Raw genomic sequence first — 26,363 nt, forward strand, 5'->3', positions numbered from 1 at the left:
TCGCATGCGAGATTATTATTACAATTATTAGCAATCATGCTAGCTGAGCCGATAGAAATTTTGCACGATACATGCTACTATGCATGTTAATATGTTAGTTATTGATGATAATGCTATCTTATCAGCATATTTTATTGCTAGATGATTGCAATAATATTCAATCATTTATTATCCTCTGTTATAAAAATCAAAAATTCATACTTCTTCATAAATTAAGGTTTATAAAAAATAAAGTTTTTAAAATATTGTTCTATCGATTATATATAATTAATGTAATTGAAGCAAAGAAATGTAATTTAAGTTTACATATTATTTATATTGCATAGAAAAAATGTATTTATTTCTATTATATAAATAGTGACTGTGGATAAAATTTATTAACGTGACATTTTAATAAATACTTCTTCATTTTTTATTTTGAAAACAATATGTTGTACTATTTCGAACATACGAAATATTTACAGTTTGCAAAGAATTCTATCATTTGCATCTTATATTTCACACTTCGAGCATTAAACGCAGTATAGATAAATATGAAAAAGAGGTTTTTAAGATGCTCACATAAGTTGACAAATTGATTGCGATGAAATTTCCAGCTTGCAACGCGACTGGAGACTTTGCCTGCATAAGAATAAAAATTACGTTTCTTGCCAATTTCCTAGGAAAACTGTACCAAGCACTTTGATAAATAGAGAGTCCTATTTCTTCCATTTCAGATTTCAGATAATTCCCAATAAAACTATACAATGTTAATTGTGTCAGAAAAAGACTCAGTGCTACTACACTCTTTCCTATCATTACGATGTTATTGATTTTCAACGCGAAGATAAATTGAAATCCTGAAAAAAGAATATTTGTCTATTGAAGTCTTCCTTTTTATGAATATGAAATATGAATGTGTGTAATTTACATATATCGCTCAACAATTATATAAGAAACATAATACTTACCCATTACACATAATAATATACTGATCATGAAAAGTTTTATCAGCAATATAAAACTGATTAGATCGGCAAGTTCTCGGACCAATGTTATTAAATGTTGATGTCTTTGAATTAGCGCCTTGAAACGATCACAAATTCGCGGACTTATGACATCAAAATTGATGAAATGGAGTCTCAAAATGTTTACTTGACCACAAACATGTAATGTAATGTGAAGAAACAAAGCGTCGTTACCTTTGGGAAATATTGTACATTAATGCACAAGATTATTTTGTTGCAATATTTGTTATTCTATTATATTTAAATTATTATTTTTAGGCAAAAGATATGTATCAAAATATAAAGCAAATTATATTGCTTTTATATTATTTAATACATCTAATATTTTATAGATATATACATAACATAACATAATATGCATTGCGTAAGACGTAACTTTTGTGGCGTAAGTTTTGTTTTTGCACAAACAGTAATGTGAAATTATAAGTAACTATATTTCCATTTATATCTTCGTTTTCAAAAATATTATGTCATTTAATCTAATATGATTGATTAAGAAGACTAGGAAGATATAATACATTTCGGACCATTTTAATGGAATAGTTTATCAGAAATTTAAATTTTCGCTCTTATGCAATGTCACATAATCAATTAATTATTGCATTTTAATGAAATTAATAATAATTTTTATACAGAATAATATATTTAATAAAAATTTTTATATAGAATAATAAATTTTTTAATAAGAAAATTTGTGTTTCCAAGTAATATCAGATAAGACACCCAAAAAATACTCATAAATAATAAGGTCATTATCACAATTAGGTTATTACCAAGATTAGTCGTAGTCCCCAATACCATCACAATACTTTCAATGAGGCAGGAAATTTTATACATGCTTCTTGGAACATTGAAATATTCTAGAGTACATCTTGACGGTAGTGCATACTCTAATATTTTATCCTCGTTTGTTACATTAATCCCTTTACCTTGGTCGTAATTCAAAAAAGGAGTTATTGCATATATTACACAATTAAAGTAAGAAAAGCCCAACATGGAACAGCAAATAATCCTTCCTACAAAGGCATGTTTTCGCATAATGTCGCGATCGTGTGTGTTGTCAATCGTCAGATAATCGTTCAGAGCAGAGTCATAATTGTTAATTAAATTATTTGCATATAGGCGGAACCATGTCGACTTCAGCACACCGAGCAATCCACAACAGATTGTTGTTAGACAAGTTATATTCTGTTCTACGTCAGTACAGCCCAAGTATACCTCCATAGAAGGGAAGATCACAAATAGGATCTGTTGACATTTCCATACATATTTCGTGATCAGAAAAAATATATTTCACTATTAATACCACTACTACTACTTCAATGAATTTTTAAAACTAAATGTACTCTATTTTAATTGAAATACTATTTTCTCACTCGCAAGCTTCTTCTCTCTCCCATTCTCAATTTTCCCCAATATCTGTCTTCCTTTCTCTCATTCTAAAATTTCTAAAATACGATATAAAAGAAATGCTTGCTTTTACACTGTTTTCTAAATGTAAAGTATAAATGAGTTATACGTATAATTATATATTTATATATTTAGTATTTGTATATTTAATTGTATGTAATTCTTAAATCTTTAAAATGATGTTAAATCGTATGTTATAGAAAAAATATATGTGTAATACCATAATTCATAAACATATAAATAGAAAATTTCTTTTTGCCAAAATATATATCAAAAATATAACAAAATTTAATGTTATGTAGAGCTTATATGATATTTAGTATATTATTTTTAATATTTTCATCTCTAAGAAATTATCTTTTTAAGAAAAAATAAAAAAGAAGTGTCAAGTATACACCTCTCAATTGTTACAAATATAAATTTATATATTATAAAGAAATATATATATAAAATAATATATATAAAATAATAATATATTAAAATAATAATATATTAAAAATAATGTATATAAAAATTTATATAAAAAAATTTTCTTCTTAATTAGCGCAATTTTTTTATACCTTTATTTTTGTGGGAAATGAAAATAATTATTGCAAAAGAATTTGTATTTAATATAATAATTATATATACAAATTGCATTATGCAAATTGACTCATAAAAATTGTACTAACTCTTCTCAAGATAGTCTCTTGTCTCATTTTGCAATTTTAGTAATAATATTTGAAACATTAATTCTTAAATAGGAGAATGAACACATTTCGTGCGACTAGTGAAAATGTATTTTAGATGTACTAGCAATAAGTGGAATAAGGTAACAAAAAAATTGAAGGCATGTGAAGCCCAAAATGTGTTGCTTCTTAAAGCAAAATTTTTGCATCGAGACTTTGCATCATAATATCTTTACTTATAGAACACGAGCAAAAATAAAAACACTTTCTTTATGTAAAGAACTATTGATTAAATCATCACATATTTAATCAAACTATTGATTAAATATGTTAAAAACGATTAGTTCTGTTATTTAAATCAATAATCTAAAGTATTCTCAACTAACAGATTCCCATATAGATATATAAGGTACCTTGCTGCATTTCTCAAAAAGAATCATATGATTTTTACATATGATTAAAAAAATATACACACAAATCATAAAATTAAAAAAAAATCTCTTTCCTAATGTTACAATTTCTCAATAACTTACAAACATACTGATTTATAATTCATATATCATTATTATAAACAAAAGCGATTCATTACATGCATTATCAAGAATTGAAAATATACAATCTTGTTATTTTATTATTACACCGAAATTTTCTTCAGAACATTGTAATATTAACGTAGAAAATATTCTTCGTCGTCTTCTTACACGAATTGTGTGTGCTAACGATCTTTGAGTTACAAAGAAAGAATACTTACTGCACAACAAGTGCCTAAGCTACAACGAAATAGTGAATAAATGTTATAAACTTGAAGTGGCCAGACGCCGATAGGCCATGTAATCAATTTGAAAGGAGTCATTGCGTATGCGATATCGTTCTTCCATCGTTCATTTGCCATTATGGTGATAATGGCTCTAACTGATGCCAATAACCTATGATCCTCTCGCTATATCGAGACACATTCCTACTCATATATTATTCAACGTGAAAAATATATATGATTATCAGTCTGCCTCTCTTAAAGTATTATGGCAAAATGCAAGTACAACTTCGCATTTACGTAAAATTTTTATTGAGTAAAAATTTATGTAATACATTTTCTAAATAGCTACCGACCATCGAGTAACTGTTTCTTTTGTTGAATGGAATCATATGCAGTATCAATATATTCACACGTTGTGCAACATTTCAATTCGATATTAGTTTAGCTTACAATAAATAGTATAGGTTTAATTTTCAAAAGTGAAAATAAGAGAAGATAACTTGCCTTTTTTATTTTACAGACCAACAAAATCAATTGTTGGAGAATTACGTGACATGGGTAAGTAATTATATCAAGAAGTATATATCAAGAAAAGTCTGTGCTCGAATTTAATGTAATAAGGTACTTACAATTATTTCAAAATATGCGTATATTATTGAAAGAAATATTAATTCGGTACGAACAGATTAATGTGGATAATAAGCTTAACATAATATTTTAATAAATACTACTTCATATATTTCTATTTTGTAAGCATTACATTATATTATCGAACGTATTATTAAATATTTACAATTTGCACAGATATCTTTCATTCGTATTTTATATTTCATACTCCAAGCATTATACGAAGTACAGACAAATATGAAAAAGAGGTTTTTAAAATACTCACATAAGTTATAAGATTGACTACGATGTAATTTCCAGCCTGCAACACGACTGGATGTTTCGTCTGCATAAGAATAAAAATTACGTTTTTTGTTAATTTTCTGGGGAAACTGTACCAAGCACTTTGATAAACAGAAAGCCCTATTTCTTCCATTTCAGATTTCAGGTAATTTCCAATAAAACTATACAGCGTTAGTTGTGTTAGGAATATAATCTGTACCATTAAACTCTTTCCTATCATAACGGTGTTATTGACTTTTAATGCAAAAATGAACTGAAAACCTAAAGAGAATATTTTTCTCCTAAATATAAATCTTTTTTTGAATTTTTTACTTATTTAACAGAATATTCACCCGTGGTACATAATAATAAGCTGATCATAAAAAGTTCTATCAATAATATGAAACTGATCAGATCGGCAAGTTCTCTGGCCAGCGTTATTAGATGTTGATGTCTTTGAATTAGCACGTTGAAACGATCACAGATTCGTGGACTTATGACATCAAAGTTGATGAAATGGATCCTCAGAATATTTACTTGACCACAAATATGCAATATAATGTTGAGAAACAATACGTCGTTACCTTTCGGAAATGCATGATTGCATGAAATGCACGGAATTGTTTTATTGCATTAATAATCAAAAGTACTATTCTGTTATACTTAAATTATTAATTTTGTAATTAAATTATGTGATATATATATGTGTATATATATATATATATATATATATATATATATATAATATATCACAGCAAATATCATGCAAATTTTTGCGTCTTAGCAATGTTGTCAATAATTATTAGATAAGTGCGTAAAATTAATAAAATTAATAAAATCTTTATGTATATGAAATAATATACAAAAAAATTATATAAAAAAGTTCTTGTTTCTAAATAATATTAGATAAGACATAAAATATTCATAAAAAGTAATTATTACCAAGATTAGCTGAAGTCGCCAGTATTGTTATAATAGTTTCGAGAAGACAGGAAATTGTATGCATGCTCGTTGGAAAATTCAAATATTCCAGAGCGCATCTTGATGGCATTGCGTATTCTAATATCACACCTTCGTTTGTTATATTGATCCAAGTATCTCGGTAGTGATTAAAAAAAGGAATTATCCCATATATTACACAACTAATGTAAGAAAAGCCCAGCATGGAATAACAAAGTATCCTTCCTATAAAAGCATGTCTTCGCATAATTTCGCGCTCTTTTGTGTTTTCAATCGTCAGATAATCGTTCAGAGCGGAGTTGTAATTGTTAATTAAACTATTTGCATAAATGCGGAACCATATTGTCTTCAACATGCCAAGTAATCCAGAACATATTGATGTCAGACAAACTATATTTTGCTCTACATCAGTACAGCCCAGATATAGCTCCATGGAAGGCAAGATCGCAATTAAACTCTGTTGATTGATATTTTCCAATACATGTGAAAGTTCGTGCTCAAAAAAATATATCTCACTCCTAATTTAATAAATTTTTAGCAATAAATATTTTATTTAAATGTAAATGCTAGTTTCTTATTTTTATGTTTTTTCTCCTTCCCATTTTCAATTTTCAAGTACAATTTCTCTCAATTTCTTTCTCTCTCTTTTACTCTATAAAATACGATATAAAAATAACATATTTTATCAGACTAATTTGTAGATGCAAAGCATTATACATATATATAATCATATATTTATAAATTTAATCTTTATATAATTAATTTTATCTAACTTATTCTATTCTTACTTATTAAAATTACGTGAAATTGTATATTATTGAAATAGTATATATATTGTACAATAACATAAATTGTAAGTAGGAAAATATTTTTTACATTATAAAATATAAAAAATATATAAAATACAACAAATTCTAATATTTTTTTAAAAATAAAGCTTGTATGATATTTTGTAACATATAATAACTAAAAATTTAAAAAAATAAATATAAAAAAATAAATATAAAAATAAATATAAAAATAAATATAAAAATAAATATAAAAATAAATATAAAAATAAAAAAAATAAATATAAAATGCTATGTACACACGCCAGTTGCAAAATTTGCATTATATATTATAATATAGTTACTAAATATAACATGCAATATATTTTTACAAAATATTGTTATTTTAAAATGTGTACTATAGTTATATATATTTAAATTTAAAAAATTGTTCAAAAAATTATTCAAAAATTGTTTAAAAAATTATTCAAAATAATTTAATTTTAAACATGATTTTTTAATTAAATGTATTAATCAAAAATCGTTAAAATTAATGACATAAATATTATTATGGATATTGCTCAAAAATTGCACATAAATTCTCCTTTATTTTCAAATTTTAATATCTATTACTTGTTAAATCTCAGAGTTATTAAATTTTGTCAAATCTTAGAGCCATTAACGCAATCACCTGTCAAAAGCAAAAACTATACAAAATGATTAATATTATATTTTATTAATATTTGATTAATATTATATTAATATATTACGTATATAACAATCGGCGATGATGTTTCATAAAAAAATATTTTTACATTGAAAATTTGCATTGTAACATCTCTTTTTATAGAATACATACCGAAAAGACATTTTCTTTATATAATTGAAACTCAAACTACCGATTAAATTTATTACGAATTTAATTGGTTCAGCTATTATTAAAATACAATAATTTAAGATACTTTCAAATTTCGATAGATATATAGGATGCGCGTGAACTTGATTTAACACTATCGTGTCACTTGGTTTCATTATACATACAACTGTTATGAATCATGAAACAAGTAGTATAAAACGTATTAAATTATGGCGCAAATTTCTCATAATGTTTCTCGAAAAGGATTTTATCATTTTTAAACATGATCAAAAAAACACACATAAGTCATAAAACATATAAAAGACATCATGCTTATTATCAAAATTTTTCAACGACTTACAACTCGTGCTGATTTACAACTCATCTAATGTATTATTACAGCTGGTAAAAGCGTTTCATCATAACGTGCATTATCAAGAGTTGAAAATGTAAAATCTTGATTCTCACATTATGTCGAAATTTTCTCCAAAGCGTTGCAATATTAATGCAGAAAATATTTTATTTATTATTTTCGAGCGATCGCGAATCATTTTTTTTTCAAGATCTAAAAGATACTTACCGCACAACAAGTGCCCATAACACATCGTAACAGCGAATAAATATTATAAACTTGAAGTGGCCATACCCCGATAGGCCACGTAATCAATTTGAAAGGAACCATCGCGTATGCGATATCGTTCTTCCATCGTTCACTTGCCATTGTCAATATAGTGACTCTAACTGATGCGGAGAACCGGTGATCCTCTCGCTATATCGACATAACGCATTTCAACTCATTTATTATTCAACGTGAAAAGTATACATGCTTATCAATCTACCTCTCTTAAAGCATTATGGCAAAATACAAATAACGACGCTCTTATGGAAAATGTCGTTCTTATGGTACAATTTCTAAATTGTTACTGTCCATCGAACAACTACTTTTTTATTAAATAAAATTATATGCGTTTTGCTTACTTACATATGAACACGTTTTTCTACATTTTTTCTCGATATTCGTTTGTTTAATAATAAGTAGTATAGACTATAAGTTTGTTCATAAGTAAAAATATAAGCAAAAAAACTTGTTTTCTTTATTCTACAAACCAACAAAATTAATTGATAGAAAGTTTCGTGACATGAGAATAACTGTGTTAGAAAATATTTATCTTCAAATTTAATATAATAATGCATTAATAGTAATGTCAAGTATATGTTATTGATATTGGTTAAGAAATTTGGCACAAACAGATTAATTTGGATAACAAATTTATTAACGTTAAATGCTTAAATTAGCACTACTTTATGTATTTCTATTTTGAAAGCATTACATCGTACTATCGAACGTATCAATTATTTACAGTTTGTAATTAAATTCGTTCTTTCGCGCCTTATATTTCACACTCCGAGTATTATACGAAGTATGGACAAATACGAAAAAGAGGTTTTTAAAATGCTCACATAAGTTGATAGATTGACTACGACGAAGTTTCCAGCCTGCAACGCAACTGGACATTTCGTCTGCATAAGAACAAAGATTACGTTCTTCGCCAATTTCCTAGGAAAACTATACCAAACACTTTGATAAATGGAGAGTCCTATTTCTTCCATTTCAGATTTCAAATAATTCCCGATAAAACTATACAATGATAGTTGTGACAGGAAGACACTCACTACTACTAAACTCTTTCCTACCATAACGGTGTTATTGACTTTTAACGCAAAGATAAACTGAAATCCTGAAAAAAATATATTTTATTTTGTTTGCTTAATATAAATTTTATTTATTCATAATTATATATAATTTACATATTTCGCTTAATAAATAACATAATAACATAATATTCACCCATCATACATAATAATATGCTGATAATGAATAGTTCTATCAGTAATATAAAACTAATCAATTCGGCAAGTTCTTTGGCTAGCGTTATCAAATCTTGATGTCTTTGAATTAGTGCGTTGTAGCGATCGTAGATTCGCGGACTTGTGGCATCGAAATTGAAGAAATGGATCCTCAAAATGTTTATTTGACCACAAACATGCAATGTAATGTTGAGAAACAGCGCGTCGTTACCTTTGGGAAATATACGATACTGTTTTATTGATATATAAAATTTGATATATAAAATTTTATTGATATATACAAATTTTTATTAATAAATATATAAAAATTACTTATTATTTTATTTATAATATTTAAATTATTATTTCTGTATGAAAAAAAAATATATATATATATATATATATATATATATATATATGTTACAAGATATAAATAAAGTAATATTGCTGTATTTAATATATAAATAAAAATATATATATAATATTCATTGCATAAGATACAAAAGTTTCTGAAAATATAAAAATTTTTTTTGAAACAATAGCGGAACATGTTGAGATTGTCAAATGTAATTATTTTTCTTTACGTTGTTTAACAAAAAAAATATATTATCTAATGTAATAATGCTTGATCAATAGAATTTAATACTTTTTATGCATCTTGAATTATTTCAATAAAACAATTTGTCATGAAACCACGTACATACAAACTTCTATGCCTTTACAATGTTATCTATAATTAATAAAAAAGTGTATATTATAAAGTATAAAATAAATAAAAATTTTGATATATGTGAAATAATGCATTATATTATATTATATATGTGGAATAATGTATTATATTATATTGGCAGTTAATAAAAAAATTTTTTTTAATAATATTAGGATAAGACACAAAATGATGACACATACAAATTTAAATATGTATTACCAGTATTAGCTATAGCCGCTAATATCATTATAATAATTTCGACGAGACATAAGATTTTATACATGCTCCTTGGAAAATTTAAATATTCCAGAGCGCATCTCGATGGTATTGCATACTCTAATATCGTATTTTCGTTCGTTACATTAATCCGATTACCTTGATTATAATGCAAAAGTGGATTTATTCCATATATTAGGCAACTACTGAAAGAAAAGCTCAGCATGGAATAACAAAGGATTCTTCCTATAAAAGCATGTTTTCGCATAACATCGCGATCTTTTGTGTTGTCAATCGTCAAATAATCATTCAGAGCAGAGTTGTAATTGTTTGTTAAATTATTTGCATAAATGCGGAACCATGTTATCTTCAGTGTTCCAAGCAATCCGCAACATATTGATGTCAAACATACTATATTTTGTTCTATATCAGTACAGCCCATGTATAGCTCCATGGAGGGTAAGATCACAATTAGACTCTGTTGATTGACATTTCTCCGTATATGATGTTTCGTGCTTAGAAGAATTATATTTCACTACTAAAAATTTATCTCACTACAATGAATTCTTATTAATATATATTCTAGATGAATGCAAGTGCTACTTTCTTATTCGCATGCTTCTTATCTCACTCTCATTCAGTTTTCTGCCTCTTTCTCTCTGTTTTCTCATTCAGTTTTCTGCCTCTTTCTCTCTTTTCCGAAAATGTCAATTTTATGTTAAAATATCCAAATATTATGCAAAGAAGGTTTATAAGACTCAAAACACCGAGAGACAAGGAATTCTTTTCGATTTGAATGTTTAATTTTATTACTGTTAACTAAGCAAATCGTAAAAATTAATGGCAAAATATTATTATGATTATCCCCGAGAATTTGTACATAAATTCTTTGATATTTTAAAATTTTAACTCTCTTTTACTAATTTCTAAGTCTTAAAATCTATCAAATTTTGTTAAATCTTAAAGTTACTAATACAATCTCTCGAAAAATAGCAAAAAATATTATGCAAAATAATATCCAATATTTTCATTGTATATATTGCGTATGTACACAGAATATGTAGTTCGATAATGAATAACGGTGATGTCTTATGAAGCAAAATGCAAACTTTCGAAAATTTGTATTGTAATATCTCTGCTTATAGAACACAAACGAAAATAAACACATTTTCTTTATATAAAGAATCAAATTATTGATTAAGTACGTTAAGAATACGATTGATTTCGTTATTAAAGTCGATAATCTTAAAATATAAAGATAAAGCATTCTCAACTAGCAGATTCACATTAGACACACGGGATACCTTGCTGCTGTTGTACGTGAATTTTGGGCGAAATATTATAAACAATATGATGCGTTTCCCACAATATTTCTTGAAAAATTTCATATCATGTTTTACACGATTAAGAAAAAATATACATAAATCAGAAAATTTAAAAAGAAATCTTCCTTATTATTGTATTAGAATTTTTCAACTTATAATCATGCTGATTTTTAACTTATATGCCATTATACAACTGACAAAAGCGATTCATTATATGCGTTATCAAGAATTGAAAATGATATCTTTATCTTCTTTATGAAGCTTTCTTCAGAGCATTACAATATCGACTTAGAAAATATTCCTCGTCGTCCTTATACATGAATTGTGTGTGTTTTTGAGTTGCAAAGAATATTTACCGCACAACAAGTACCGAAGCCACAACGTAATAGCGAATAAATGTCGTAAACTTGAAGTGGCCATACTCCAATAGGCCACGTAATCAATTTAAAAGGGGTCATCGCGTATGCGATATCGTTTTTCCATCGTTCACTTACCATTGTTAATATAATGATTGTAACTGGTGCCAATACTGATGATCCACTCGCTATATCGGTATGATACAAGTATTCCATTCTCATTTTTTATTCAACATGAAAAGCATACATGCTTATCTGCCTCTCTTCAAGCATTATAGCAAATTGCAAATAACTATGTTCTTATGGAAACTGTCGTTGAGTAAAAATTTACTTGATACAATTTCTAAATTGTCTACCGAGCAACTATTTTTTTTATCGAGCGGAATCATGTGCGTCTTGCATATGCGTGCGCATATTTTTGCATTTTATCTCGATCGTTTGACAATAAATAGTATAAGTTTGTTCACAAGTGAAAATAAAAGTGAAAATCAAATAACTTGCTTATTTTATTCTACAGACCAACAAAATTAATAAAGAATTATGTGATATGAGTAAGTAATTTTATGTTAGAAAATGTCTATTCTCGAATTTAATATAATAATGTACTGACAGTAATTTCAAATATGTGTTTGTATTAATTATATTAATTGATATAAATATAAGAAATACTAATTCGGTAGGAACAAAGTAATATGGCAATAAATTTATTAACGTAATATTTTAATAGACATTTTATCTATTTCTATTTTGAAAGTATTACATTATACTATCGAACATATCAAATATTTACCGTTTGCACGGATTTCTTTCATTCACATCCTCCGAATATTTCATACTTCGAGCATTATACGAAGTACAGACAAATATGAAAAAGAGGTTCTTAAGATGCTCACATAAGTTGAGAGATTGACTACAATGTAATTTCCAGCTTGCAACGCGATTGGATATTTCGTCTGCAAAAGAATAAAGATTACGTTTTTTACCAATTTTCTGGGAAAACTGTACCAAGCACTTTGATAAATAGAGAGTCCTATTTCTTCCATTTCAGATTTCAGATAATTCCCGATAAAACTGTACAGAGTTAATTACGTCAGAATTATAATCTGTAACATTAAACTATTTCCTATCATAGCGGTATTATTGGCTTTCAACGCGAAGATAAACTGAAAACCTGAAGAGAATATTTCCCTGCTGAATGTTAATTTCTTTCGTAATTTACTTATTTCGCAAACTAATCATAATATTTACCTGTCATACATAATATTATGCTGATTATAAAAAGTTCTACCAGCAATACGAAACTGATTAAATCGGCAAGTTCTCTGGCCAGAGTTATCAGTTCTTGATGTCTTTGAATCAACGCATTGAAACGATCATGAATTCGCGGACTTGTGACGTCGAAATTGAAGAAATGGATCCTCAAAATGTTTATTTGACCACAAACATGCAATGTAATGTTGAGAAACAACGCGTCGTTACCTTTGGGAAATATACAATACTGTTTTATTGATATATAAAAATTTTAATCATTACCTTTTGGGAAATGCTTGGAATTATTTTATTGCATTAATAATCAAAACAGTACTGAATATTCTGTTACATTTAAATTATTATTATACTTTTGTAATCAAATGACACATACACAGATATACACATATGCATATGTATAACAAAATATAGCAAATAATAATGCTCTTATATTTATATATATATATATATATATATATATATATATATATATACACACACACACACACACCCATAAAGCATGATATACATAGCATGAAAAAAGGCAAAAATGTTCGAAAACAATTTTTTTCTAAACAAGCAATTGAAACTGTCATATTTAATTATATACATTTGTAAAAAAAATTATGTCATCTAATCTGCTTGATCAGCAGAACAGGGTGGTTCTAATGCATCTCGGAATTAAACTATAAAGCTACGCAAATTTTCACTTAACAATATTGTCTATAATTAATAAAAAGTGCGTAAAATTAATAAAATTAATTAAAATCTTTATGTATGTGAAATAATATACAATAAAAAAGTCCTTGTAAGTAATATTGGATGAGACATAAAATATGCATAAGCAATTAAATAATTATTACCAAGATTAGCCGAAGCCGCCAGTACTAATATAATGGTTTCCAGGAGACAGGAAATTGTATACATGCTCGTTGGAAAATTGAAATATTCTAAAGCGCATCTTGATGGCACTGCATACTCTAACATCATATCTTCATTCGTTATGTTAATCCAATTACCTTGAAAATAATTCAAATATGGTATTATTCCATGTATTAGACAACTAATGTAAGAAAAGCCCAACATGGAATAGCAAAGAATCCTTCCTATAAAAGCATGTCTTCGCATAATTTCGCGCTCTTTCGTATTGTCAATCCTCAGATAATCGTTCACGGCAGAGTTGTAATTGTTAATTAAACTTTTTGCATAAATGCGGAACCATATTGTCTTCAGCACACCAAGTAATCCGCAAGAGATTGTTGTCACACAAATTATATTCTGCTCTATGTCAGTACAGCCCATATATAGCTCCATGGAAGGCAAGATTGCGATTAGACTCTGTTAATTGATATTTTCCCATACATATAATGATTCAATGCTCAAAAAATATATCTCAAATATCTCTCCTAACTCAATAAATTTTTAGTTATAAATATTTTGTTAAATATATGCTACTTTTTCAGTCTCATGTCTTCTTCTTCTCACTCTCGTTCAATTTCCCTTAATTTCTTTCTCTCTCTTTCACTCTATAAAATATGATATAAAAATAATGCTTTTTATCGGAATAATTATTTAATTTTTATAGATGCAAAGTATTATGCACATATTCATACTTTTTTATATTTATTATTAGTATAATTAATGTTATCTAATTCTTACATATTAAAATTATGCAAAATTTATATTGTATATTATTAAAATAATGTATATATAATAATATAATTTGTGTAAATAGAAGATATTTTTGCATCAAAATATAAAACGTGAAAAATACAACAAATTCTAATATTATTTAAATTTTCTATGATATTTTGTAACATTATAATAACTAAAAATTTACATTTAAAAAATAATTAAAAAAGATGTCAAGTCAAACACAATAAAAAATATACAATATTGTAACATATTGCTACTAAATAGTATATAATATTGTTACTAATTATACTTTTACAAATATTATTTTAATGTGTGCAAAACATATTTATTTAAATTTATTTAAGTTTAAATAATTGTATTAAAATTATATTAAAAACAATTTGTTGTAAAAAATAATTGTTCTAATTTCTTATAAACTAGAGGGTATTAATGTTATTTGTTGATGCTCGAGTTAAGAAAATATCGACTATATCAAAATATCCAAATATAACATAATAGGATTAGCAAGAATTAAAATGCTAAGAGACATTAAATACTTTTCGGTTTAAACATTTAATTACAAACATCACTATATATTTAACAAATCGTTAAAGTTATTTTCGGATATAAATTATTGCGAATATGTCCGAAAATTGTACATAAATTCTCCTTTACTTTCAAATTTTAATTTCTATTAATGAACATGTTAAACCTCAAAGATACCAAATTTTGTTAAATATGAAAGCCACTAACGCAATGATCTGTCAAAAGCAAAAACTATACAAGATTAATATTATATTTCTGTAGCATATACTGTGTATGTGTATAATACGTGACAATCGGTGATGATATTTTATAAAAAAACATTTTTACATTGAAAATTTGCATTATAACATTTCTTCTTATAAAAAATGTAGACTGAAAATAAAAAGATACTTTTTACATATATAATTAAAACTTAAACTATCAAGAATTCAATTGGTTCAGTCATTATTAAAATATGAGGTATTCACATAGCTAATTCGTATAGATATTTTGCTATTTCTACACGAGAACCGTTACGAAATTATAAAACAAGTAATATAAGACGTAATAAATTATATCGCAAACTTTCCATAATGTTTCTCAAAAAGGATTGTATCATTTTTACACATGATTAAAAAACACACATAAGTCATAAAACATATAAGTCATAAAACAAAAAACATCATGTTTATTATCAAAATTTTTCAATAACTTACAATTGTGCTAATTTACAACTCATTTAATGTGTTAATATTACTAAGAGGATTTCATCATAACATGCGTTATCAAGAAAATATAAAAAAATCTTGATATTATCATCACATCAAAACATTTTCAAAGTGTTGCAATATCAATGTAGAAAATATTCTTTATTATTTTCAAGCGATCGCGAATGTGTCAATGATCTTCAAAATTCAAAAGTTACTTACCGCACAACAAGTGCTTACGATACATCGTAACAGCGAATAAATGTTATAAACTTGAAGTGACCATACACCCATAGGCCACGTAATCAATTTGAAAGGAACCATCGCGTATGCGATATTGTCCTTCCATCGTTCACTTGCCATTATCGATATAATGACACTAACTGATGTCAAGAACCGGTGATCCGCACGCTATATCGACATAACGCAGTATTATATCTCATTTTTTATTCAACATGAAAAATATATGCTTAACAGACTACCTCTCTTAAAGCATTATGGCAAAATGCAAATAACTACATTCTATGGAAAATGTCGCTCTTATGGAAACTTTATATGGTACTAAATTGTTTCCGTTTATCGAGCAACTATTTTTTATTGAATAAAATTATATGTGTGTTACTTACCTACATATGAGCACATTTTTCTACACTTTACCTCGATATATACGTTTGAATATAACAATAAATAGATTTAGATTGTTCAAAAGTAAAAATAGAAATAAATAACTTGCTTTCTTTATTTTATAAACGACACAATTAACTGATAAAAAATTTCGTGATACGCTTAATTTTACATGTCAGGTAATATTTATTTAGAAATTTAACATAATAATACATTAATATCAATATCACATATGTGTATATTGATATTGTATAGGAAATATTAAAATATATGTTTATTATTGAATAGGAAATTTGGCACAAACAAATTAATTTAGATAATAAGTTTATTGCACTTAAATAAACACTTCTGCATGTATTTCTATTTTGAAAGTATTATATTGCACTATTTCAAATCTATCAAATACTTACAGTTTGCACAGATTACTTTCATTCGCAATTTATTTTTATATTTTACACTTCGAGAATTATACGAAGTACAGACAAATATGAAAAGGAGGTTTTTAAAATACTCAAATAAGTTGAGAGATTGACCGCGATGAAATTTCCAGCTTGCAGCGCGACTGGATATTTTGTTTGCATAAGAACAAAGATTACATTTTTTGTCAATTTCCTAGGAAAATTATACCATGCACTTTGATAAATGGAGAGTCCTATCTCTTCCATTTCAGATTTCAAATAATTCCCGATAAAACTATAAAGCGATAGTTGTGTCAGGAAGACGCTTAATACTGCTAAACTCTTTCCTATCATAACAGTGTTATTAATTTTCAACGCAAAGATGAATTGAAATCCTGAAAAGAGAATATCTGTTTAATATAAATCTTTTTTTATATATAATTTATATATTTGATTGAATAATCCTAAATAATATAATATTTACCTATCATACATAATGACATGGTAATAATGGATAGTTCTATCAGCAACACAAAACTGATCAATTTGACAAGTTCTCTGGCCAGTCTTATCAGATCTTGATGTCTTTGAATTAAAGCATTGAAACGATTGTAAATTCGTGGACTTTTTACATCAAAGTTGAAAAAGTGAATCCTTAAAATGTTTACTTGACCACAAACATGCAAAGTAATGTTGAGAAATAACACGTCGTTACCTTTGGAAAATGCATCGATGCACGAAACGGTCTTATTATATTGATATACAAAATATTATTTATTGTTGTATTTATTATTCTATTTATATATTTTTATAATCAAAGAGTATGTATATATGTGTTACAAAATATAGTAAATAAAATATTTCTACTATATTACACGCACACGCAACGTAATATACATTGGAGAAGGCAAGAGTTTTCGAAAATTAAAAAATTTAAGAAACAGTAACGGAATATGTTGACACTATCATATGTAATTTTTATTTTCATTGTTTAATAAAATAAAAATTCTGCAAAAAATTTAATATAGCTGATCAAGAAAATTATGTAGTTGCTGTGTATCTGGGACTATAGTGGAATAATTTGAAATCACGCAAACTTCCATACCTTTGCAATATTACAAAATATTATAATCAGTAGAAAAATGCGCATAATAATAGAATTAATAAAAATTGTATATATGTGGAATAATGTATTCAATATAATAATGTCTGTGTTTTAGTAATATTGGATAAAAACACAAAAGTATAAAAATAAAATATCCATATAAATTTATGTATACATTACCAATATTAGCTGTAGTTGCCAGAATCACTATAACAGTTTCGACGAGAATGGAGATTTTATACATGCTCGTTGGAAAATTGAAATATTGCAGAGCGCATCTTGATGGTACTGCGTACTCTAATATTATATCTTGATTCGTTATGTTAATCTGATTAACTTGATCGAAATGCAAAAAAGGATTTATCGCATACATTACACAACTAATGTAAGAAAAGCCCATCATGGAATAGCAAAGAATCCTTCCTATAAAAGCATGTCTTCGCATAATTTCGCGCTCTTTTGTGTTGTCATTCGTCAGATAATCATTCACGGCAGAGTTGTAATTGTTAATTAAACTATTTGCATAAATGCGGAACCATACTGTCTTCAACACTCCAAGCAATCCGGAACATATTGATGTCAAACAAACTACATTTTGCTCCACATCAGTACAACCCATATATAGCTCCATAGAAGGCAAGATCGCAATTAGACTCTATTGATTGATATTTTCCCATACATGTGATAGATATGAATGTGATGATTTGTAACAAAAAAGCATATTTCAATTCTAACTCAATAAATTTTTAATTATAAATATGCTATTTAAATATGAACGCTACTTTTTCAGTCTCATGTTTGTTATCCTTCCACTTAAGGTTCAGTTTCTCTCTCTTTCACTCTATAAAATATGATGTAAAAGTAATTCTTTTATTAGACTGATTTGTAAATCCAAAATATACGCATATTCATACTTTTTTATATTTATTATTTGTTTATTTGTATAATTAATTTTATCTAACCTTTGCATATTAAAATTAAGCAAAATGTTATATATATTAAATATTTTGTATTACAAAATATTTTATACAAAATATTAAATATTTAGCGCAATCTTTATTATATTTTTACTTTCCTGGGAAATTAAAACAACTTTGACAATAATTTAACTTACAATTTGTATAAGTTTAATATAACAGTTCTAAAAAATTTAAAATAAAACTGTTTTGTACAGATTGAAATAACAATATCTTATAAAATTATATTAATACATTATTTTATAACATTTTGTTACAATAATACATTTTTCATACTTAGTATGCACTTGATGCCTTTTTTTACTTTTTTTCGAAAAAGCAAGTTTTAATCATATTTTTTTATATAGTATAACATCTTTAAACAAAATAAAAAATAATTTTAATTGCTTTTAATTGCTTTTAATTATAAATTTCTCTTTCTCTCTCTCTCTCTCTCTCTCTCTCTCTCTCTCTCTCTCTCTCTCTCTCTCTTCCTCTTTTTTCTCTTTATATACGTATAATATATGTATATATTTTTCTCATTAAAAGTACAATAATTTATATTAAATAATGAAATTCTTATATTTTTTATCATATATTTATCGATGCTTGAATTAAGAGAAAATATCTTTATACATGCTCGTTGGTAAATTGAAATACTGCAGAGCGCATCTTATTTATATTAAAATATCAAAATATTTATAATTATTAAATAAAGGAAAGAAAAAGAGAATCAAAATGCCGAGAGACATCAAATTTTTTTCAAATTAAACATTTAATTTTAAATATCGCTATTCATTAAAGATCATTAAAATTAATGACATAAATGTCTTTGTGATATACTTGAAAATTGTACATAAATTCTCCTTCACTTTCAAAATTTCTGTTACTTGTTAGATCTCAGAACTATCAAATTTGATCAAATCTGCAAGCCACTAAAGCAATCGCCTATCAAAAGTAGAAACTATACAAGATGATTAATATTATATTTCTATAACATATTCTATGTCCGTGTATAATACGTATGACAGTCGATAATAATGTTTTATAAAGAAATATTTGAAAATTGAAAATTGCATCATAAAAAATTTTCTCATCTCTTCTTAGAGAAAACAGAAACCGAAAATAAAGAATTATATAAAGATGTATATAAAGATGCATATAAGAATTATATAAAGACAATTATATAAAGACATTTTCTTTATATAATTGAAACTCAAACTATATCAAAAGTTAAGTTTATCAAGAATCTAATTAGTCCAACCATTATTAAAATACAATAATTCAAGGTACTCTCAAATAGCCGATTCGTAGATACATAAAATCCTCTCTGGTGCGCGAGAACTTGATTCGAAATACTATTGTGTCACTTGATTTTATTATACATATTATCGTTACGACGAAATCATGAAACAAGTAATATAAGACGTAATAAATTATGATGCTAATTTCCCATAATGTTTCTCATAAAGGATTGTATCATTTTTATACATGATTAAAAAAAACATAAAATATATAAAAAACATCATGCTTATTGTCAAAATTTTTAACGACTTACAATCGTGCTGATTTACAACTCATTCAATGTTATTACTAGTAAGAACGTTTCATCAAAACGTGCATTACCAAGAAAATATAAAATCTTAATATTACTATCACGTTGATATTATCATCATGACGAATTTTTTTCCAGAGCATTGCAATATCAATGTAGAAAATATTTTATTTATTATTTTCGATCGCGAATGAACTTCAAGATCCAAAAGATACTTACCGCACAACAAGTGCTTACGATACATCGTAAGAGCGAATAAATGTTATAAACTTGAAGTGGCCATACGCCAATGGGCCACGTAATCAATTTGAAAGGAACCATCGCGTATGCAATATCCTCCTTCCATCGTTCACTTACCATTGTCAATATAATGTCTCTAACTGATGCCGAGAACCGATGATTCGCACGCTATATCGACATAACGCAGTATTATATCTCATTTTTTATTCAACATGAAAAGTATAGGATTACCAGACTGCCTTCCTTAAAGCCTCCTAAATTATGGCAAAATGCAAATAACTACGTTCTTATGAAAAATGTCGCTTTTATGGAAACTTTGTATGGTACAATTTCTAAATTGTTATCGTCTATCGAGTAACTATTTTTTTATTGAATAAAATTATATGTGTCTTACTTATCTATATATGAGCATATTTTTCTACATTTTATCTCGATATACGTTTGAATAAACAATAGATAGTATCGATTTAGATTATTTTCAAAAGTGAAAAAAAGTAAATAACTTGCTTTTTTTGTTCTATAGATAAAATTAATTCAATAGAGAATTTCGCAACACAATAATTCTACATGTCAAAAAATATCTGTCTATAAATTTAACATAATAATACATTAATAATAATATTACATATGTGTATCTTAATGATAGTACATGGAAAATATTAAAATATACATATGTATATTATTGCATAAGAAATTTGACACAAACAGATTAATTTCGATAATTACTTTATTATACTTAAATAAATATTTCTTCTATTTAATCTATTTCTTTTTGAAATATCATATCGTACTATTTTAAACCTATCAGATATTTACAGTTTGCAAATTCCTTTTACTCGCAACTTATAGTTTACACTTCAAGAATTATACGAAGTACAGACAAATATGAAAAAGATGTTTTTAAAATACTCAAATAAGTTGAGAGATTGACCACGATGTAATTTCCAGCCTGCAACGCGACTGGATATTTTGTTTGCATAAGAACAAAGATTACATTTTTTGTTAATTTTCTAGGAAAGTTATACCACGCACTTTGATAAATGGAGAGTCCTATCTCTTCCATTTCAGATTTCAAATAATTTCCGATAAAACTATACAGCGATAATTGTGTCAGGAAGACACTCAATACCATTAAACTTTTTCCTATCATAATGGTGTTATTGATTTTCAAAGCGAAAATGAACTGAAATCCTGTAAAGAGAATATTTACTTAATTTTTTTTACTTACAATTTACATATTTCCATAAATAATCATAAATAACATAATATTTACCTATCATACATAATAATATAGTGATAATGAATAGTTCTATCAACAATACAAAACTGATCAAATCGACAAGTTCTCTGGCCAACATTATCAAGTCTTGATGTCTTTGAATTAGCGCATTGAAACGATTGTAGATTCGTGGACTTTTTACATCAAAGTTGAAAAAGTGCATCCTCAAAATATTTACTTGACCGCAAACATGCAATGTAATGTTGAGGAACAACACATCATTACCTTTGGGAAATGCATCGATGCACGAAACTATCTTATTGTATTGATATACGAAATATTACTTATTGTTCTATTTATATTATTAAAATTATTATTTTTGTAATCAAAAAATATACACAGGGTAAATTAAAGTAATCTATTGTCCTTATGATGACATATTCTTTTCAATTTTAAGATAGCTTTCCTTTTATGAAATTTTGCCCGAAACCCAGTTCTTGAATTATAGAATAATTAACTTTTACGGACCGAATAAATATAAGAGATAGGCAAGAGCAGTGCGATTCACCATCAGAGACAAGTACTTACGTGGGGAATTTACTGCAATCAGTTAATAATAATAATAATAATGACTACAAATGAGCGAGCGAGTGAGTGAGATAGATAGATAGATAGATAGATAGATAGAGAGAGAGAGAGAGAGAGAGAGAGAGAGAGAGAGAGAGGGACAGAGAGAGAGATAGAATGTGTATATATTTGCATGTGTGTATGTATCTGTGCATTCTATCATGTGTAACGATCAGCTGATCGTAACAGGCGCCCTACATAAATACCCGCGTTTGTTAAATCGCCATTTTTATCTACCTCTTGTATTTAACCTATAATAATTTAATTATTTTCTTTTATAATTTAAATATTAAGCTTCAGACAAAATTTTGCAAAAGGAAAATTATTTCAAACTGAGTCAGGAATATGCTATTTTAAGGATACTAAGTAGTTATTTTGAATTGTTCTATATATGTGTCACAAAATACAGTGCATATAATATTGCTACTGTATTCAATATATACATACATATATATATATATATATATATATATATATATATATAATATGGCATAAGGTATAAAAGCTTTCGAAAGTTTAAAGCCTTTTTTAAAGAATCAGTAAAATGAAACACGAAATTGTTATATTTAATTTTTATTTTTGATACTTAATAAAAAATATTCTGCCATATAATTTAATATACCTGATATATAATTTAATATACCTGATCAAAAAAATTAGGTTCTATGTATCTCGTATCATCGTGGAACAATTTGCGAAACTACGAAAACTTTCATACCTTTACAATATTTATAATTAGTAGAAAAATGCACAATAACAGAATTAACAAAATCTTTATGTATGTAGAATAAATAATGTACTATTTAATAAAAAAATTTTTGTTTCTTAGTAATATTGGATAAAGAACACAAAATTATAAAAATAAAATATCCGTTAAAATATAAATTTATGTATGTTTACGTTACCAATGTTAGCTGTAGTCGCCAGTATCACTAGTACAGTTTCAACTAGAATGGAGATTTTATACATATTCGTTGGAAAATTAAAATATTCCAAAGCGCATCTCGATGGTATTGCGTATTCTAACATAATATCTTCGTTCGTTATGTTAATCCGATTATCTTGATCATAATGCAAAAAAGGATTTATTGCATATATTACACAACTACTGTAAGAAAAACCCAACATGGAATAGCAAAGAATTCTTCCTATAAATGCATGTTTTCGCATAATATCGCGCTCTTTTGTATTGTCAATCGTCTGATAATCGTTCAGAGCAGAGTTGTAATTGTTAATTAAACTATTTGCATAAATGCGAAACCATGTTATCTTCAGTACACCGAGTAATCCGCAACAGATTGTTGTCAGACAGACTATATTTTGCTCTACATCAGTACAAGCCATATAACAAGTACAGCCCATGTATAACTCCATGGAAGACAAGATCACAATTAGACTCTGTTAATTGATTGAGACATGTTCTCATACATAATGTTTCCCCCATACATGATATTTCTCAGAAAAATTATATCTCATTATTAATTTAATGAATTTTTACTAATATATATTTTATTTAAATGCAAATGCTACTTTCTCACTCGCATGCTTTTTCTCTCTCCCACTTTCGCACAATTTCAGTCAATTTTTTTCTTTCTTTTTCACTTCTATAAAATACGATATAAAAATAATGTTTTTTATTATTAAAATAATTGTGTAAAATATTTTTGTAAATTAAAAATTTCTTTGCCTCAAAATATAATACACAAAAAATACAACAAATTGTATTATACAACAATAAATTGCATTATCAATATCATCTGAAAGTTTATATTATGTATTTTGTTATTGTTTATAATAATTAAAAATTCATTTTTCTAGAAAAAGTATAAAAGAAACACATCAATTGTAAGAAACGTGCATTATTAAAATTATATTGCAAAATAATATATAATCATTTTTTTTAATAACGTTATTTTAATGGGTACAAAACAATGTTATTTGTTACATTGTTATTTAAACATTGTTATTTAAAAATTGTTATTTAAACTTATAAAAAAATTATTATATTAAAATTATTGTGCAAATTATCAAATTGTCGTGCAAAATAGATGTTTCAATTTCCTACAAATCGCTATCAATTTTATTATTGAGCATTCCAATATCATGTTTTTTCAATAAAAATTATTTTTATTTTGTATTATAATTTTTTTATAATGTTTCTATTTAAAAAAACAAATTAACATAAGTTTTTATTCTTGTTAGTTAACACAATTTCTTTATATTATTATTTTTAGAAAATTGAAAGAATTTTACACAATAATTTATATTTAATGTAACAATATTTTTAAGATTAAAATAATATTGTATTGTACAAATTAAGATAACACTATTTTGTACAATACTTTTTAACAACTTTTTAAAGTAATAATAAGTTTTTCATTACTGGAGCATGTACTTGGCATCATTTTACTTTTTTTAAACAAGCAAAATTTTATCATTTTCTTATATCATCTTTAATCAATATAGAAAAAAATTTTAATAAAAAGCTGAAGCTGCAATAGTTTATAAGTTATAAACGATCAAAATTTACCAATGATATCGCTTAGGCCTATAAGCACATGTGTCTCGATCTGTCACCTGTTATTGATTTTTTCAAGTCAGGTAATATTGATTTTTGCCGCACAACTGATTTTATTTTGTCGTTTCTTATGTATATGTGTATTACATCGTATATTATAGCGATTAATTAATATTGATTAATTACAAATAATGTATAGAAAATATTTAACTTGTTTTCAAATAAAAATTTAAATAATAAATTTAAATAATTGATTAATTATTACATTTAAATAAAATTATAAAACTTAATATTTTCACATATTTGAAATACATTTCTTTTTAATCAAAGACATATTCATAGAAATTAATAATCTATTATCATTAATTTTTTCTCCTATTTTTTTAGGTTTTTTAAGATTTTAAAAGAAAAATAATATGTTTTATAAATTTTCACATTGAGTCTTTGTATCATAATAACTCTGCTTATATACGAACAAAAATAAAGAAACTTCTTTTCATATAATTAAGCTATCAATTAAGTATATTAAAATTTCCATTAGTTCAGCCGTTTATCGTGAAATCCTATTTAATCTAAAATATTATCCTAAAATCTTTAAATTCTTAAATTCTACTTAATCTAAAATATTATCAAATAATCGATTCGCATATAGATACACGGGGAGTTTTGCCTGCTGTTGCACATAAACTTAATACGAGACAATATTATATCTCTTTGTAATCTTGATTTTGTTTCATCATTGTGATAGTATAGAAATAGAGAGCGTGATGGATCGTATTTTATTTTTATACATGAAAAAAATATACTTAAATAAATCATAAAACTTGAAAGGAAATCCTTTTTATTGTTAGAATTTTTAACGACTCTTATTATCGTATTTAACAACTCATCTAAAATATTCTTACAAAAGCAAAAATCATTATTATGCGTCATCAAGAAAATGTAAAATCTTTAGCTCATTACACGAAGTTTTCTTCAGAGTGTTGCAATATCAACGTAAAAAAAAATATTCCTCGTAGTTTTCTAATCGATATGAATTGTGCGTGTCAATGACCTTTAAATGTCAAAAGATACTCACCGCACAACAAGTGCCTAAGCCACAACGCAATAGCGAATACATATCATAAACTTGAAGAGGCCATGAGCCGATAGGCCACGTAATCAATTTGAAAGGAATCATCGCGTATGCGATATCGTCCTTCCATCGTTCACTTGCCATTGTTGATATAATGAGCCTAA

General features: G+C 26.1%; 4 protein-coding genes and 1 pseudogene across 4 annotated transcripts; all 5 read right to left on the reverse strand.

The window, feature by feature from the left end:
- Positions 1–496: 496 nt before the first annotated feature.
- Positions 497–4,064, reverse strand: LOC112638340 (odorant receptor 13a-like). The gene is made up of 4 exons (XM_025409861.1): positions 3,837–4,064; positions 1,781–2,255; positions 951–1,181; positions 497–839 (listed from the first exon to the last, which is right to left on the reverse strand). The coding sequence occupies exons 1-4, from the start codon at positions 3,975–3,977 to the stop codon at positions 499–501; spliced, it is 1,188 nt and encodes a 395-aa protein (XP_025265646.1). The 5' UTR covers positions 3,978–4,064; the 3' UTR covers positions 497–498.
- Positions 4,065–4,654: 590 nt separating this feature from the next.
- On the reverse strand, positions 4,655–11,905 carry LOC109610013. The gene is made up of 8 exons (XM_020027670.2): positions 11,768–11,905; positions 10,090–10,564; positions 9,163–9,393; positions 8,775–9,052; positions 7,894–8,082; positions 5,673–6,147; positions 5,084–5,314; positions 4,655–5,012 (listed from the first exon to the last, which is right to left on the reverse strand). The coding sequence occupies exons 1-8, from the start codon at positions 11,867–11,869 to the stop codon at positions 4,672–4,674; spliced, it is 2,322 nt and encodes a 773-aa protein (XP_019883229.2). The 5' UTR covers positions 11,870–11,905; the 3' UTR covers positions 4,655–4,671.
- Positions 11,906–12,597: 692 nt separating this feature from the next.
- On the reverse strand, positions 12,598–16,245 carry LOC112638336 (annotated as a pseudogene).
- Positions 16,246–16,823: 578 nt separating this feature from the next.
- LOC109610027 (odorant receptor 43a-like) lies at positions 16,824–20,879 on the reverse strand. Its single transcript, XM_020027688.2, has 4 exons — positions 20,740–20,879; positions 18,190–18,664; positions 17,389–17,619; positions 16,824–17,299 (listed from the first exon to the last, which is right to left on the reverse strand). The coding sequence occupies exons 1-4, from the start codon at positions 20,839–20,841 to the stop codon at positions 16,959–16,961; spliced, it is 1,149 nt and encodes a 382-aa protein (XP_019883247.2). The 5' UTR covers positions 20,842–20,879; the 3' UTR covers positions 16,824–16,958.
- Positions 20,880–21,526: 647 nt separating this feature from the next.
- On the reverse strand, positions 21,527–26,346 carry LOC109610033 (odorant receptor 13a-like). Its single transcript, XM_020027697.2, has 4 exons — positions 26,203–26,346; positions 23,512–24,004; positions 22,034–22,264; positions 21,527–21,951 (listed from the first exon to the last, which is right to left on the reverse strand). The coding sequence occupies exons 1-4, from the start codon at positions 26,341–26,343 to the stop codon at positions 21,611–21,613; spliced, it is 1,206 nt and encodes a 401-aa protein (XP_019883256.2). The 5' UTR covers positions 26,344–26,346; the 3' UTR covers positions 21,527–21,610.
- Between the last annotated feature and the right edge of the window lie 17 nt (positions 26,347–26,363).

The sequence above is a fragment of the Camponotus floridanus genome, unplaced genomic scaffold (assembly GCF_003227725.1).
Source record: "Camponotus floridanus strain SB8 unplaced genomic scaffold, Cflo_v7.5 scaffold29, whole genome shotgun sequence".
Taxonomy (NCBI): domain Eukaryota; kingdom Metazoa; phylum Arthropoda; class Insecta; order Hymenoptera; family Formicidae; genus Camponotus; species Camponotus floridanus.

What these genes read in the sequence shown, in the direction of transcription:
- LOC109610027 (XM_020027688.2), bottom strand. Translation starts at nt 20,841, where the DNA reads ATGGTTCCTTTCAAATTGATTACGTGGCCCATTGGCGTATGGCCACTT. An exon ending in GGCAACTACAGCTAATATTG is followed by an intron (nt 17,620 to 18,189) that starts GTAATGTATACA and finishes CATTTTCCAAAG; the next exon opens with GTAACGACGTGTTATTTCTC. An exon ending in CATGTCATTATGTATGATAG is followed by an intron (nt 17,300 to 17,388) that starts GTAAATATTATA and finishes TTCTCTTTTCAG; the next exon opens with GATTTCAATTCATCTTTGCG.
- LOC109610033 (XM_020027697.2), bottom strand. Translation starts at nt 26,343, where the DNA reads ATGGCAAGTGAACGATGGAAGGACGATATCGCATACGCGATGATTCCT. An exon ending in GGCGACTACAGCTAACATTG is followed by an intron (nt 22,265 to 23,511) that starts GTAACGTAAACA and finishes CATTTCCCAAAG; the next exon opens with GTAATGATGTGTTGTTCCTC. An exon ending in TATATTATTATGTATGATAG is followed by an intron (nt 21,952 to 22,033) that starts GTAAATATTATG and finishes TTCTCTTTACAG; the next exon opens with GATTTCAGTTCATTTTCGCT.
- LOC109610013 (XM_020027670.2), bottom strand. Translation starts at nt 11,869, where the DNA reads ATGACCCCTTTTAAATTGATTACGTGGCCTATTGGAGTATGGCCACTT. An exon ending in CATATTATTATGTATGATGG is followed by an intron (nt 9,053 to 9,162) that starts GTGAATATTATG and finishes TATTTTTTTCAG; the next exon opens with GATTTCAGTTTATCTTTGCG. An exon ending in TTATGGGCACTTGTTGTGCG is followed by an intron (nt 6,148 to 7,893) that starts GTAAGTATCTTT and finishes ATCAATCAACAG; the next exon opens with AGTTTAATTGCGATCTTGCC.
- LOC112638340 (XM_025409861.1), bottom strand. Translation starts at nt 3,977, where the DNA reads ATGGCAAATGAACGATGGAAGAACGATATCGCATACGCAATGACTCCT. An exon ending in GCTTAGGCACTTGTTGTGCA is followed by an intron (nt 2,256 to 3,836) that starts GTAAGTATTCTT and finishes AAATGTCAACAG; the next exon opens with ATCCTATTTGTGATCTTCCC. An exon ending in GGGGACTACGACTAATCTTG is followed by an intron (nt 1,182 to 1,780) that starts GTAATAACCTAA and finishes TATTTCCCAAAG; the next exon opens with GTAACGACGCTTTGTTTCTT.